General features: G+C 40.2%; 1 protein-coding gene across 1 annotated transcript in view; it reads right to left on the bottom strand.

Moving 5' to 3' along the window:
* The window catches only part of Med13 (mediator complex subunit 13), a 93468-nt gene extending 79272 nt beyond the window's left edge, over nt 1-14196 (bottom strand). Inside the window, exons 1-3 of the mRNA XM_038325940.1 lie at nt 14029-14196; nt 11993-12227; nt 2575-2743 (exon numbers count right to left, since the gene is read on the bottom strand). Of these exons, the coding sequence (XP_038181868.1) occupies nt 2575-2743; nt 11993-12227; nt 14029-14094 (470 nt within the window). The 5' untranslated portion in view covers nt 14095-14196. The remainder of the gene's footprint in view (nt 1-2574; nt 2744-11992; nt 12228-14028) is intronic.
* Between the last annotated feature and the right edge of the window lie 3249 nt (nt 14197-17445).

Here is a 17445-nt window from a genome sequence, read left to right as displayed (position 1 = left end):
CTAGCACTCAGGAGACAGAAGCAGATAGATCTCTTGTAAGCTGTAGGCTAGCTTGGTCTACATTAATTAGTGAGTTCCAGAGCAGCTGAATTACAGAGACCCTGCTTCAAAAACTAACCAACAAAGATGTACTTATTTTTGTATGGTGTCTTGCCTGCATATATGTATGCACACCACTTGCTGTACTGAGCACCCGCTGCCTGGGAAGGCCAGAAGAGGGCACCAAATCCCCTCCAACTGGAGTTTCAGATGGGTTTCAATCACTTGTGTAGGTGGATTGGGAACTGAACCTGGGTCCTCTACAAGAGCAGTAAGTGTTCTCAAGTACTGAGCTCCGCCCCCCCACCTCTCAGAACAGATTGGCAAAGCTAAAGGGAACTATTTAAAATAAATTAAGTACAAATATTAATTATCTAAATGAACTCTCTCAGCTTCCAGCAATCTACAAGAAAAAGATTACTAATCTTCTATAGATTCTACAGTAAGCTATTATTACAAGTGAACTGTAAGATAAGATAAAATACAATACAGACATTCGGGATTTCAAAAGTACTGCTTCCAATGCACCTTTTTCAAGAAAATTGATGAACGACCATCACCAGAACAGAAATAACAACAGAAGTTTGAGGGAGATGGCTTAGCAGTTAAAGTACTTGCAGCAAAAGCAAAAGGGACAGAGAATCCACAGCCTCCACAAAGCACACACCTGCCCCATAATGTTGGTGCTAGTGATTCTAACTTAGGGAGTTACACTTGCACAGCAAGCTCTCAACCCATTTTTTTTCTTGTCAGTTCAGAGTGGTAATGCGTCTAAAAAACCAGCTACTTGCTTCTCTCAGTATAACCAATGTACACCCAGTTTCCAGAAAGGAATTATCTTCTGACAGTCAACGCTCCTTATTTCCTATTTCCTTTCCATTTCCTGCCTGCAATCTTCTGTACAGTGGGAAGGCCAATACCAAGAGAGACCACAGGGTTGGGGAGGGGATGAAAGGTGGCAGAGCAGAAAAATCTGAGTCCCTACAATGGTTTGGTAATTGCATCTTCCTATAATTCAGAGAAGAATACATCCCTAACTTTTACAATCATTTTGTTAACAATGAAGATTTGTCAGGGTTGTGGATACAATTCAGTTGGTAGAGAGCTTGTGCAAGAACCTGAGTTTTGACCCCACCACGTCATAAAACTGGGTACAGTAGCACATGCTATGATTCCGGCCTTGGAAGTAGAAATAAGAATGTTGTATATGCTCAGCTGCACAGTAAGTTCAAGGCTAGCCTGGGCTATGAGAGTCCTGGTTTTTTACAAAAACAAAACTAACCCAAAAAAATGGTTTAAAAATAAAGAGTCTGGTAATTTTCACAGTTAAAAAAAAAAGAGCTTTTATTTTTCCAGGTTTATGAGCCCATCTACTAAAAAACAACTTGAAAAATCTTCAGATATACTGGGAAAAAAAAATCCATACGAAATGACAGCTCCTAAAGCCTAGACAAAGAACTCCAGGAAACTGAAGAATGCAGAGAGTGGGAGAAACAGACTTCCCCAGGGAAGAGCACATCAGCTAGTTATCCAATACCAAATGGTCAGCCCTGAAGACATACATACATGAAACATACAGACTGAGAAGACTACATTAACGTTTTTTAATGCGCATACACACATCCACAAACCCCAACAATAATTAAAGAAAAAGAGTCCATGAATTTAAATGACAGCAAGAGAAGATAAGATCTCTGTGAATTTGAGGCCAGTCTGGTCTACAGAAGGAGCTACACATAGAGACCCTGTCTCGAGAAAACCAAATAAATAAATTAATAATAATAATAATTTTAAAAGAATAGGGAATTTGGAGACTGGAGATGGCTCAGAAGAACACTAGCTGCTTTTGCAGAGGACCTAGGTTCCATTCACACCTCCCACAAGGCAGCTTACAACCATCTTTAACTTTAATTCCAAAGGATCCAAACCCCTCTTCTGGGCTTCTCAGGCATCAGGTGCTCACATGCTATATATACATGGTAGACAATCATTCATACACATGAAATAAAAATAAATAAATCTTTTAAAATTAAATGGGGAGGTGATAAGGGTCAACCCTTCACAAAACAAATTGGAGATCATGAGTTCAAGATCAGCCTAGTCTATGACTCAAGCTCCAACTCAGACAGGGCCACAGAGTGATACACTGTCTCAAAAAGACAACCAAAAAAAAGGGAAGGAAAGAAAAATAAAAGAAAATCACTTATAGTTTATTCCCATTGCAAGAAAAATTCTTTGTTTTGTTTGTTTATTTGTTTGTTTCTGAGACTGTTTCTCTGTAGCTTTGAAACCTGTCCTGGAACTAGCTCTTGTAAACCAGACTGGCCTCACACTCAGAGAGCCATCTACCTCCACTTCCCAAGTGCCCACCACCGCCACACCACCAGGCCCACAAGAAAAATTCTTAAGCAATTAAAGAAAATGGATACTTATGAGTATTTGCCAACGTTAATTCAGAACACTTCTGTAAGATATTAACTCATTTTATTAATTAACAAGCATCAATTATCAAAAGAGGCAAGTAAGATGGCTTACCTTTTATTTATAGGTTTTTCATCTTTCTCATACGGTTTTACAAACCACTTGCCGATTCGTACAAAGTTTCTGTTCATTAAACACCTCTCCAACAGATTGTGAACTGCCTTGAAAAGCAGAGTACGGCATTCATAGGAAAGGCCATTCTCCCATACTCCATCTTCCTCTTCTACAGAAAACAGTGAAGTAAAAAGTACACAAGTGAGACCACATCTACTCAGAGAGAACGAAAACATTTGACAGATCAATGTCTACGTCCAGAGCCCTCTCCTTTACCTCAGAATGCAGAGCTGCAATCTTTCTATCTCTCAATCTGTATATGTGTGGGTGTAGTGGTGGTAGTTTTCTTGTTTGTTTGATTGACTGTTTTTGAGAGAGTCTCACTAGTTAGCCCAGGCTGGTCTGGTGCCTCTACTTTCTGAGTGCTGGGCTAACAAACCCGCGCCACTATACTTGGTGTTAAACATCTTTAAACATCAAAATATCAGCTTTCAAAGATATTCTACAAAACATAAAATGCCTAGGCACTCTACAAAACTGCCTAAAAATTATTTTCCACAATATAAAATATGGTTATATCATAAACATAATAACTTGTTTTCTGTATTTTAAAAAGGGTATTTGCTTGTAAAACCTGGAAAATGTTAAACATAACACTATAATGCCTGTTTCTAAACTGGCTCACTTGTTACTTTGTCCTAATTCCTCTAATCATTTAACCTGAAGGGGGTGAGGGGAATCTAGCCAGTTAATAATTAAACTCAGACTATTTCATGACCATCAGCATTATAATCTATGACTCAACTACAAAACTAAGTGACAAATACAAAGAGAGTTGCTGCCACTACATCTAATGAGCAATGTGCTAATTATCAGACTAGATCTCATTTCAATGACTCACATGATTATTCAATATAGGAGGAAAAATATGAAGACTCAGATTTTTAAATCGCATATCAGTCATATGAAATAATGCTCTTAACTGATTACACAGCTTCAAATTCCCCGCTAAATCTATTAGTCACTCCAAGTTAACTTGTAAGGTGGGAGACAGAAATCAGTCATTGGTAAGTCTCAGTTCAAAGAACAAAATTCACTCTTTCATCTATCACAAAATATTCAGTAAGAGTAACAAATGATAGATACCACTTTAGCAGCTTACATTTTATTTTAAATTATTAGTCCAAATTTAATCAAGGATCTTCTAATAAACTTCATCTTTATATAACCTTTCCTTTTCTTTTTGGCCCAGGCTAACTACATAGACCAAGCCGACCTTGAACTCTCAGCAATCCTGTCTCAGTCTTCCACTACTTGGTACTTAAATTATATATGTATGAGCTGCCACACCCAACTATAAACATTTTCTACTTATGTATCATCATCTTTTTTCCCCCATTGAGACAGGGGCTGGCTCTGTAAGGCAGGCCTTGATCTCACGATCTCCCTGCCTGAGCCTCTCAAGTACTGGCCTGTGCCACCATGTCTGGCTTCCATTCAATTTTCAACACACACACACACACACACACACACACGTCTCACTTCACAAACATACATACTGAATCCATAAAAAAATGAAAATGAAGTTTACTATGAACTGTTGAATAAGAACAGAGAGGTACTAAGAGTGACACACAGTTTATATACAGAATGTCTTACAATAAGTGGACAGAATAAACATTAACTACAACTATAATGACAGTGGACTTTAACTGCACTGGAAACTGCCACTACAAAGGTTAATGCTGATTTTATGTTTTCTTTCAAGTGTTCTTTCCTAACTCATTGTCATGTCTTTCAAAGCAACTAATACTGTTCCTCTACAGAAAAACAAAGGAAAATGGCAATTATGGTTATGGGTTAGAATAAAGTAATTTAAGTAGAAAAACTTCACATTCAGTTATGTTAGAGATACTTATCTACTTCCACTTAAAGCTAAAATACTTATGGGTTTCATCTTATTAAAAAGATATTCTCTTAGAGAAAAGGAATTGGCACACAGTGATTTTACTTATTAAAGGTCTAGATTGTAAGCATATGTATGAGCTGATGAGACAAAAAAAAGATCCATCTTTTAGCTTAATAAGTAGACTCCTGATTTCTTTTTTTTTTTCTTTTTGGTTTTTTGAGACAGGGTTTCCCTGTAGTTTCTAGAGCCTGTCCTGGAACTAGCTCTTGTAGACCAGGCTGGCCTCGAACTCAGAGATCCGCCTGCCTCTGCCTCCCGAGTGCTGGGATTAAAGGCGTGCGCCACCACCGCCCGGCAGTAGACTCCTGATTTCAAAGTCAAATAACTTCATTATAAGTTTTGCCTTAAATTATATGACAACAGTGATAGAAATACACATGTTCCTAATTAAATGTGTCAGGAACTGCTCCCGATTCTCTTCCATGTTCTTTATTAGCTGACACCTAAAATCCCTAAGTACTAAACAACACAAAGGTTGTAACATTTGCATTATGTAAGTAGCCATTATCAAAACATATTCCCTAACTACTCCTAAGTTTTAATAGGAAGACATAAGATATACAGTTACTTGTGCACACAACTAAGCTACAAGTTCAAATAAATTATTCATTTAAAGCTTAAGAACAATTTACCTTCTTCCTACAGTTTACGACAAGAGCATTAAGTACAAAGTTCCAATTCACTAAAAGCCAATAAAATGGCTCAGCAAGTAAAGGTACTTGCCACCAAGCCTAACTGGGTTTGAACCCTAGAACTCATGCGGTATAAGGCAAGAATGGACTCCCACAAGCTGTCCTCTGACCTCCACATGTATGCCATGACACTTGTACAGCCTCAGACATACATAAAATAATAAATGTAATTTTTTTGTTTGTTTTTCAGGACGGTTTTTCTGTAGCTTTGGAGCCTGTTCTGGAACTTGCTCTGTAGACCAGGCTGGCCTTGAACTCACTGAGACCCACCTGCCTCTGCCTCCCAAGTGCTGAGATTAAAGGTGTGCGCCACCACCACCCCCCGGCTATAAGTTAAATATTTAAAAAAAAGACTGTTAAACAGATTTATGAACTGTCTGCAAGCTTAAAACAAAAATCTTTAGAATAGCAAAAATTATAGCTCTTTATAATTTTTTACATAAAACTGTGGTTTTATTTTTAAAAATTAATTTTGGCTAAACCTAAGCTAAGAATACCAAAATGTGGTTTAGAAGTAATCAGGGCCGGCAAGATAGTGCAGTGGGTGAAAGGGCTTGCTGAGTTCAATCCTCAGAACTCATATAAAGCTGGAAAGAAAAACAATTCCAGTTTTTTTCTGACCTCCATGGCACTTGTACCCTACACACACACACACACACACACACGCACGCACGCACGCACGCACGCACGCACGCACGCACGCACGCACACACATACATAAATATTAAAAAGAGAAAAGCAGTATTAATTTCCAAGGATTTCTCTCACGGATGAAACTTTTCTCTAAAGAAACTCAACACGAACTTAATGCTTTCTGGAGTCTGTTGTCCCAAATGCTCAGAATTCTCACTAATACAAACAGACCTTCCTAGAGCAAGGAATATCTACACAGTAATCAACCAAGTAACTATTTCATTGCTAAAGAAATAAAAATGCCTAGTAAAACCCAATGAAAAGCCTAAAAAATTTGGGTTGTTTTAGGAGGAATGTCACTTAGAAACAAAAGGTATATTGAGCCAAGTTTCTAATATTCTGATGTTGTGCAAATGAAAAGCATGTTCTACACACTGTACTCAGATATGAGAAGTGAAGGGCAGAACCAATCCCCTAAGAAAGTAGTATGTGTCTCTTATTTTACACTAATCGTAACTCCTTGAATCTCAACACCAACATTGTAACCAGGAAAGAAAGGAGTAGGAAATACATGGTCAAGCTTTAGCAGGTACTTTAGAACTTAACCAGAGCCTAATGGAAAAAACGTCTGCTTAATGCATTTAAATAAATGTTTTCTTCCCCTTGTATCTTTAATCCCCAGAGAAAACAAAGTTTCTATTCTGTTTCTAGTACTTTTCCATTACTATTGATATTAGAGCTCTTAACCAGTGTTACTCGAAAAATTTTACAAATTATTTGTAGAGTGTAACACAAAAGTTCAAACGCTAAAATCTGATTAACGTATGCTTCCCTGAGAACAGATTATAGTGGTGCCAAAGGATATCATAGGTCATCAAAATAATTATAAATGGGGGAAAAAATCAGCATAAAAAGCTGATACAATCAGTACTCAATATTTTCCTCAAAAAAAACGACATCCTTAAATATCTCCATGTTGATCAGCTGATTTTTTAAAAAGGCATCTTCTCCCTTTAATTTTGCGAAACAGCTAAAATGCAGCATATGCCAATAAATAAGGATTGACTCAAAAATTAGCATGTTAGAAAATAGTAGATTTCTTGAAAAAAAATCAACATGTCTAGATCAGTGTTTCTCTTAATAATTATTTACCATTCATAACTCATTAAGTCAACAAATATTACTGCCTTAAGCTGTAGCATCAGTCACTTAGAGCAAAACTTGGAAATTTATTTAAAACAACTTAACATGGTGATTGTTATATCTGATACGATCAAAAAGATAACACTTTGTCGCCCCAAAAAAGGATACTATCACACAGCATACAGCAAATGAAGTCATCGCTCATAAGACCAGCCAATACAAAGAAACGGGATAGTTTACAGAATTTAAAACAAAGACAGAAATGAATTAACTCTCCTCAGCAAGGCTTAGCTGTTTTCATGTTTATCAGCTCAGCTAAAAGCTGCCCTTAAGGTTAAAGTCCACTACAATTAACGTCCTCTGATAAAAGCATCCAAAAATGAAATCTGGAACAATGACCCACTTAAGCAGCATGCATTTTGATGAGACTCTAGTATAAGGAAACTATTTGGATATGTTGCTAAACTCCAGTATAGAGACCTCAAAAACCACAAGAAAGAACAAATATTTTTAAGCCTTGATTCAGTATACTTTTAACTTCAAGGAATCAAAGTTTCATCTCTCAAAGTTTTTTTTCTCAAAGTTTCATCATAATCTACCTTATGGTTTTTTTTTAAGACAACAATTTTGAGAGAGGGAATTGTTTGGTTTTTAAGAATAAAAACCAATGGCTGCAATAAAATCCAAATCTGAGGACACATTAAAAAGACACAGCAATGAAACTGAAACAACATTGCTTTTTAAAAGAGCAAACTACCTACCTCTAAAAGAGTCAATCAATCATACCCACTGGAGACTTGAAAGGAGGAGCCAGTGAGATAAGATTTTCCCACCACCAACTTCAAATCCCTGTCACTTATTATCACAAAACTTCAAAACAACATTTAAAACTGTAACCAAAAAGTTCTTCCCCAATTCTTTTTCTATCAAAATAAACCAGTATGGATTCAACTGTCCATTGTCCTAGTAATAGAATTAAAAAAAAAACTCAGATACTTGGCTTTGAAAGTCAAGGGATGTTTTTGAACAAATATCTTTCTGGAATATTATACTTAAGCTAATACCAATGAGCACAAATCCTTATCCAAAAATTGGTCTTTCCCAAATTACTCTGTAAAACAGTATCAAGTACTACTGCTGTAAAATAAGCAAAAATTCAAAATGTGGAATAGACTGGTATATGTTTTATTTCTTTTCATCAATTAAACTTAAGATGGTAGCCCGAACATGTGCTGAATGCTATGGGACAGAAGAGAAGGTGAAATTTAACATATGTACAGCGAAGCCTGACTAGAGTCTAGATTCTTCAGAACTGTCAAATCATGAAAAGGGAGCAAAGAAGATTCCCTAAGAAACTGTCAGTCTAGAAGAGCAAAAAGTGAAAGGGCAAGTAAATATCATGTGGCAACCTAGACTGCATTCTAAAAACAACAGAAAAAAAAGAGGTAAATATAAAAAAAAAACCAAGTGAAGTAAACATTTTACGATCATTAACAATATTGATTTGTGAGTTGTGAAAAAATCCAACATCCTGATATTAAGAATAAAGAAAGTTAACTGAGAATGCATAGGCACGCTCTACACTATCCTGCCAACTTTTGTGAATCTAAAATTACCCAAAATAAAATTCTTAAAAACAGTTGTAAATGAGACCACTCTCTGTGGTTTTGTTATTAAACATGTTAATGAAAAAACAATTCAGAGAATTCTAACCTTTACAAAATAAATGCCTTCCACTAGTCCTACCCCCAGCAAAGAGGGCAATATTACCATAATCACAGACACTTTGGTAACAAGAAGTAGTAGGTGTTGAACCAAACAGAAGGACACTGCCTGAGAAGAACAGGCTAAGCCAAATTAACTAGCAGCTTAGCTACCACCTGCGCCCTTCCTGGTCCTCTCTCCTCACAGCTACACCTCCACTTGGAGCTCAGGACTGCCTCCTGCAGCTGATGCCAATCCTACTGTCCAGCTGCTCTCTTCTCAGGGGAGCTTAAAAGAAGGGAACCGAGTGCCACAGATGGGAAGAAATGAAAAGAGGGTTAGCTAGAGCACAGAGGCGCACTAATTACCCCAAAAGGGAGGCAGACGGCGTCCCTGGAGCAAAGAAAGGGCAAGACAAATATACTCCATCTGAAAAGACCTTATTCTTTAAGATATGTCTGACTTAAGTAACATTCTTAAGTAAATGACAGGTTAAAAAGAAGCTAAAACATTAAACAAATATCACTGACTTTGTAAACCAAGAGTTCAGAGCCCTGAACTTACTCTTTGGATCTCTTCCACTTTGATAAAAATGTTTAGTTATTCAATAACATTTAGCAAAATCTGACAGCAATGAAAATTTGATATTCAAAAATACTTTCATCATATTCACAGATCAGTATCTGTATTAGAGTGCAGGTACTGTCATTTTAAAATTATGCTAAAAGTTGAGAGGAAAAATTTGAACTCTAACCAAGTTTTACTTGAAAAAAACACGTCTGATAACCTAAGATCCGAAAGAAAAATAGCTACAGTGTTTTAACAACATACACTCAAACAGTTGACAATCAACATTAATAGGCTTTTAATTTTCAAAACATTAGTCTCACTGTGCTAAAACTAAATACTATGCATTTAAACTTATCTTTGATTCCAAAAAAAAAATGTATTTCACAGAAAGGTTTGTTCAAGGCTGTGCAGGGCAGTACACACTTGTCACACCAGCACTGGGGAGGACTGCTCTAAATACAAGGCAACACAACAAAACTCAATCTCAAAAAAGCATGTTTAGATGCTGTGCCAACTTTATCAAGAAGACCAAAACCCATGAGTAGACTTACAATATTTATATAATTTTTTGTGGTGCTAGGGTTCAAAGTCAAACACTCTGAGCCACATTATAATTTCAACACTGATTGTGCTTGCTTTAAAATTTCAATTTAACAAGTTTCTAAGCAGTCCATCAACATTTTAATAATGATCCAGGGGTAAAGGTCAACAGTAGAGCACTTGTCTAACATATACACATGGCCCTGGACTCAATATTCAGTACTTAAAAGAAAAACAAACAACCGACAAACATTTTAATGAGCTGACTGCATGCATCATTTCGAAGTTTAAAACAACTCTCACCTAGGTCAATGAAAGAAAAAGGGAAGTTGGTATGCCTCGCTTTTAGCAGAAGCAAAGAGCATCATCTTGTTAAAAGCACTAGAGATATTCTGATACATATATAGACACCACATTATGTATGCACTTAACAGATATATACTCATATCTTTTTTACTATCTGCAACTATATTAAGATAGATGTAGCATGATCCTAGCATTGAAAAGAGAAGGCAGGAGGCCCTAATAAACTATGTACAACACTATCTCAAAACAAACAAAATAACAAATACATGATAATACTTAGAACTAAGGACTCAGTTCTTCACTAAGCATCCTGGGAAAGCTAGAATGCTCTGCCATAAAACAACTGCACCACTCTCAACACTGAAGAAAGCACCTATTAAAGACAAGTAATTTAAAAACACATATGTAAGAACATATATGTTGACCTTAAAAAGTATCAGCTCAAAATAGAGCTATCTGGAGCCTGGTCTGATGGCACACACCTGTAATCCCAGCAGGAAACAGAAGAGTAAGAGTTTAAGGCCAGTTTTGACTACGTAGTAAGTTCAAGACCAGCCGAACTACATGACACCTGGATTTTATTTTGTGCAAAATAAAACAGATCTTACAGTTCAAAGCCAGAAACCAGAGTACTAACTTTCATACAAGAAAGCTTTTTTTCAAATTGCCTAAGGAGCAGCAGAGATGGCTCCGGGGGTAAAAGCACAGCCAGTCTGAGTTCGATTTCCAGCACCCACATAAAAAACCAGATGTGGCAGTGCATGTGTAACCCCAGCACTCCTACAGAAAGATGGGAAGCAGAGACTACAAAACTGGTCAGAACTAAAGGGACAGCTAGCTTGATAGAAGCTTCATAATAGCAGAAACAACCTGTCTCAACAAGGTGGAAGGAGAAAAGGGACTCCCAAAGAGTTGTCCTCTGACCTCTGCACACACTGTGGTACACATATATCACACCTACACGCCCTCCTCACACACAAAATTTTAAAAGAACTTAAAAAAACTCAATTTAACTGTCAAAAATCACACCAAGCTAGAACTTGGTTCCCTCAAGTATATCACTCAAAAATTTGCTTTCACTGAGTTTCAAGTAAACATAACTTCGGTAATTTAATGAAGGTCTAAAGTTTCTTTCTAAAGTACATTTGGCCCTAAAAGTCAAGAAAATAGAATACTGATGTGCTCACAATAAACTATCACTGTACAACCTTTCAGATTAATGACCGTTGTCCTATAAGTTAAATAAGGTGGCACTTGTCTCGTTTAATATAATCTTTGAAAAAAAAAATATAATCTTTGATGAAGCAGTATCTAATAAGAGCCACTTTGCCCCTTAAAAAATACAAACAAGCAAAAAAAAAAAGGCATATGGTTCCCTGGGTTAATAAATAATCATAAATAATATACAAATAACAATATACTTCTGAAAAATATGCCAGATAAAGTTACGTTTCGAGAACCATCCAGTGTCTCAGAAAAGAGAACAGGGTAAGACAGACTCAAAGGTAAGTTTCACTTGGCTTCAAAAGTATTACATAACTATGAAAAGGCTTCCAGGTCTCATTTTTCTCAGGTTAATGAAAATGCTTTCCCTAGGTACAAACTGCCAGTGAGAAAGGAGGGAAGGGAACTGGGTGGTGGAAGAAGAAAGTATTTCAAAGCGTAAGTCTCCCATAATACACATGGATGATTTACGTAAAATAAAATAATCATGGTGAAATAAAACATTGAAACTATTCTTACAGTTTCACATTGACAAGGCTGTGCACATACTAACACCGTAATCTGTAATCCCAAAGACATTTTGGGAAAAGTGTACAATGTTGTTAAGTCACATTTAAAAATAACAAACTGATTTTACCTGATAAGTCATGGTGAATAAGGTCAGCAAAATTGGGATCTTTACCCCACCAAAATATCCACAATTCTCTTCTTCCAGGTCTTTGATCTCGCCGCCAAACACCAAGTACATCTGCCTTAAGGCATCGACTAAAACTACTCAGAATGGGGTCTTCTTCTGTCACCGGAAACAGAACAGGGGCAGAAGGTGGGCCTTGCCATACGTATCTTTTCCACTTAATCCCTGTCAAGTCGGCCTGAAGGAAAGAAAACATGATGTCTATATCACTGTACATTCATTGAAGTAAAAAATAAAACTCACTATAAAGTCCCTGATTTCATTAAAACAGCACTACTTTCAAAGCATTCTTAAGATGCTGAAAGACTATGGCCAAAACAAACAAAAAACACTATACAAATAATTCTAATACTTCAACCAGCAAGAGCTTAAGGAAAAGAACACAAAACAGTTTTAAAATACCACTGAATAGCACATCTATAATACATACAATATCCCCGAACTTAATAAATGAAGCGATGACGTTAAACGTGTACTTCAGTACTGCGCATTAAAGACTATCTTTCCAGTCTGTCCTATGTTCTCTCCTAACTGGTCAGTCACATTTGTTCTTTGGTGAACTGAAAATTAAAGACCCTCACTCCAAGTCTGTAAGAAGTCGCGGCTCTAACAAGAAGACATCTGAACAATTTTCTAAAGAAAAAAAAGCCTGTTAGTTCTTCACAAGCACACATCTTTAGGAAAAGAACTACTTCCAAGGAGCTGTCAGATTTGTGCTAATCTATCTTCAAAGAACCAAAGTGCCAAAAATAGATGGAGTTGGGGAAGACAGAAACGTTGAACCTGCTGCACACATTACTACATGGGAGGAGATGCTGACTAATGGGCACTGTCAGAAAACCAGAGTATACAGAAGTTCGGGAAAGATCCCCTTCAACAAAGGAAATTCTGCAATTCTTTATTCTAACTTAAATGACAGAAAGCATAAGGTGCCAAAAATGAAACTGCTGATACATGACTGGCAGTTTACGCTTGCCAACTAGTTATGCTCCACCCACTTAATTCACCTACCTATGATAGACTTAATACTTCTCATCGCACAGGGAAAAAATGAAAGTCACTCCAACTTGAAATCATTGACAAAGCTCAGCTATCGCTAATTAAGGACTAGATATTTGCAACAGTTGGTACTTGTGAGAAAAGTCTTAAGAACTATTGGATATTACCCAACTGGGGCCAACCTACACAGAACATTCCTACATCCAGCGTCCCCATACTCTTCAGTTCAATAAAATGAGCAGCCAGCTCAAAACATTCTTAAAACGTAAGCAAAACAGACAAATTTAGAACGTTTAGTGCGAAACCACAGTACCTCCTCCATTAGCCCCTCCACTCTCACAAAAACAATGTTCTAATAAAAGCAAGACGGCTAAAAATTGTAAAAAATGGCAAAATGTTTTCAAAGTTTTTAAAAAGAAAACATATGAACGCTGTTTTTACACAAAGATCTGAAGTCACCCAGAAGGAAACTACCCGTGTTAGTGTTTAACTTATACAACGAAGAGGGCTTTAATATCCAAGTTTTGAGGGGTCCTGTTTAAAGACAAGCCCAATTAGCAGGGAAAAGCATAAAAGGGAGTGAAGTAGGGGCAGCCACGGGAAAGTGTGAAAAGGAGATACACTGTTCGATGGGGGGGGGGGGAGGTTAAGCAAGAAACACATAAGAAAATATTAATGTCCGGCCAGATAAGAAACCCAAGTTAAGGACAAGATTACGATGGGGGGGGTGGTAAAAAAAAAAAAAAAAGTCCAAGACAAGACCAAGAAGGGGAAAGCCAGGACTCTTCCAAGCGGAGTCCTGGCCGGTAGGTGAGCGGACGCTGTCTCCCGGGGCGGCCGCAGAGGCTCGCAGGAGGCCGACTCCGGCGGGGCCTAGCCGGGGGACACCGGCATCTGGATGAGCCCCGGACCCCCTCCCCCACGGCCCAAGGGCGCCCGGCGCGGCCCCCTCCCCCACCGCCCGCGGCCCCCGCACTCACCAGGCAGAAGAGGTTACAGTGACAATCTTCCAGGCTGGCCCCGTTCGACACGAAGGAGGAACTCATCGTCCCTCACAGCAGCCGCCGCCGGCGCCACAACCCACCATCCGCCATTACCGCCGCCTCCGACCAGAGAGAGAAACACAGACACCGGGGAGGGCGGGGGGCGGTGGGGAGGAGGCCGCCGGGCCGCCCGCCCTCCCCGCCGCCCCCCGGCGCCGCCGCGGCCCCCGCCGCCCGGAGGCACCCAGCCGCCCGGGGCCGAGGCCGCAGGCGGGAGGGCCGCGCCGCGCTCGGCCGGCCGCCGGGACTGCGGAGCCCGCGGACGCGCGTCCCTCTCCGGAGCGGACGGGAAGGGATGTCTCCCTTCCACCCGAAAAAAAAAAAAAAAAGATTAAAAAAATAAAAATAAAAAACAAAAAGCAAAATTTCAGTTACACTGATAAATAGTCAGAGCCCGAGTCCGAGCGGGCCGAGCCCTGAAGCCCGGGAGGGTTCTCCCCGGCCCGGGGGCGCCCGCCGAGGGGCGGGAAGGGCGAGGAGCGGCGGAGCAGCCCGGGCCCCCGGCCCGGCAGCGGCGATGTCCTTAAGCCCAGAGTCTCCTCGGCGGCGGAGGTGGTGGCGGCGTCTGAGGGCTCAGTCCATTCTCCGGCTACGTCCTCGTGTTGTCCCTGGGCCAAGCCTGCCTAACGTCTGCTCTCCTGCCGCCTCAGCGCCTGGACGCCGTAGTCTCCCCCATTTTGTGGGCCCAGCGGGCGGTGTTTTTCCCCCTTTAATCCGAATTCACGGGTTTTCCCTTCGCTTTAATGGCGGCCACAGGGACCAGCTCGCCCTCTCTGCTCGCCCATTGGCCGCCGCGGGGTCACGTGGGCCCGGGCTCCGTGGGGAGGGGGGAGAGAGAAGGCAGTGAGGGAGGGCAGGGAAGCTTTCCGAGCCCCGGGGACCGGGCAGCCAGCTGGTGGCTACTAAGATGGCGCCATCTGCTGGATGCCCCGGTTAAGATGACCGGGGCTTGGCCCTAGCTTTCTCCTGGCTGGAGAATGTGCAGAACAGGAAGGTTCACTTCAAAATCGACGAGAATTACTTGGAAATCAGTTCGAATTCTTTGGAAGAGAAAGTTGGCAATAACAACAACAACAACAAAAAATTTCCAATGCATTCTCATTTATTCCATAAGGCCGCCGGGGCAGAGAGCAAAACTCTTGCTGGATGGAGATCAGCTTCAGCTGCTCTTTTTAAGAGTTATAATAATGAGGTAAAAAGGAAACAATATAGCCTTGTGCTTAATAAACTGGGAATAAAGTTCTGCTGTTCGGGATTCGAAGCTAGAGCAGGTCTTTTACCTCCTTGTGACTCAGTTTCCTCATCTGTAAAATGAAACAAACTTTATATTTGCTACATGATGCGTTAATGCAACCTGAGCTCCCACCCCGTGGCTGGCACAGATAGCAAGCGCTGTAAAGACATATGTTACTATATTGCCATCATTACTTTATATGGTCATTTCGAGGAGCAAGTGAACTCTAAGAGTGAGAAACATGAGATTTGGAACTTTGTTTACAGCCGTCCATTACCTTAAAACGTTCCTAGCACACAGTAGGCGCTGCTATTTGAAAATTTACAAATGAATGATAACATGAACTATATATAATAGTCCCTTCCCAAGCAATTCTGGGCTGGTGTACACTTTAGTGTAAGAGTTCGAAATTTTTTTCCTTGAGCGCTTTAAAAGGATTATAGGACGGAAGGGGGGGAAAGAGAGAGGGAGGGTAAGAGAAAAGACTGCTTTAAAGTTAATGACACGCAAGGCATGATGGGGCACACCTTTAATCCCAGCCCTGGGGAGGCAGGGGGGGAGGGGGGGATCTGAATTTGAAGCCATCCGGGTCTACAGATCAAGCTCTAAGACTACATTTTGAGATCCTGTCTCAAGAACAAAAGAGACAACAGGAGCTGCCATAATTTTGCCATAATTATCTCTGAAAAACAGGGGATTCTTCAAGATTATTTTTTGAGCCACAGAATGAAAAGTATTTTTCACCAGGCGGTGGTGGAGCACGACTTTAATCCCAGCACTCGGGAGGCAGAGGCAGGAGGATCTCTGTGAGGTCTAGGCTAGCCTGGTCTGCAGAGCGAGTTCCAGGACAGGCTCCAAAGCTACAGAGAAACCCTGTCTCAAAAGGAGGAGGGAGAGGGGGAGGGGGAGGAGGAGGAGGAAGAAAAGTATTCTTCATTCATCTATTCGTCCATCTATGCTACACTGATTAAGAGCTGAAATCTTGAAGCCAAAAACTTGCAGAAAATGTTCTGTCACTTGCCAGTTGACCTTAGATTAAATTTGACCTTAAATCAAATTAGTTTATCATAAATCAGGGATAATAAAAGTAGTTTTCTTCTAAAATGCTTGATGAAGTAATGTTGGTCATAAGTGCTTGTCCCAGTGCATCCTTAATCACATTAGTGCTAACCATTAATATAATTCTAAAGCCATGGCTTAGTGGTGGCACACATCTGCAATCTCTGTGGTTGGGAGGCTGAGACAGGAAGGCTAAGAGTTCAAGACCAGCCTGGGGTAGTGACAAGACGTCTCCTCAAACAAAAAGAAAAGACGAAGAATTTTTTGAGTATTTGCCAGTTCCTCGGGATTTCTAGGGAGGCAATAAAAGGCATATTTCCTACAGAACAGGATAAAAGGCGGTGACCTGAATAAGACACGCATCAGCTGTGACACACTAAGAGCACTGGAGGAGGAGGATCCAAGCTGAGAGGGCGTCATCAAGTAGGCAGCATTTGAAATCAGATTGGAAGGATAAAATGAATTCTTATAAAGCTCTTTGAAGCAGTTAAATCTTATTAAACCCAATTCAGATCCAAAGGCCACATATCAAAGTCAATTATACAACCAGGACTAATTCAATCCAGGAGCTCAAATCAACTAAGGTCGGCATCCTTTGCAACTGAGTGCCAGCGCCAGGAGTCACGGGTCCCCAGACCCAGTGAGGTGAAAGCTCCTCCACACACATCCTCTGAGAGAGAAGAATCCTCAGACCTCTGTTCTGGGGCTCTCCCCAGTGTGAAATGTCCTCTCCTATACCTCTTCTAAAGTGGATCCATCCTCCTTAGTTTTCCCCATTCTGCCTCTCCCCTCTCCCCTTCTCTGATACGCACACACATCCCTAATATACCTTAAGAATCCAGTGGCAGGGAGAATCTGCCCGAAATCCACTACGTGGGAAGTCACTTTTGATTGAACTTTCATTTGAATGTCAGTCTTCTCCAAAAGAAAGGAGAATCTACGACAAGAAAGAAGTCCCAAGAAGGAAAGCACTCTGAGGATCCTAGGAAGAGAGAGGCCTGGGGGAGGGGGCGCAGAGGTGAAAGGAGAGGGGCTCTGAGCAAGGGAATGAAGAGACACAG

This window comes from Arvicola amphibius, chromosome 4 (genome assembly GCF_903992535.2).
Source record: "Arvicola amphibius chromosome 4, mArvAmp1.2, whole genome shotgun sequence".
NCBI classification, from domain to species: domain Eukaryota; kingdom Metazoa; phylum Chordata; class Mammalia; order Rodentia; family Cricetidae; genus Arvicola; species Arvicola amphibius.
The sequence above is the reverse complement of the archived record's forward strand: the minus strand, read 5'-3'. Positions and strand labels throughout refer to the sequence as shown.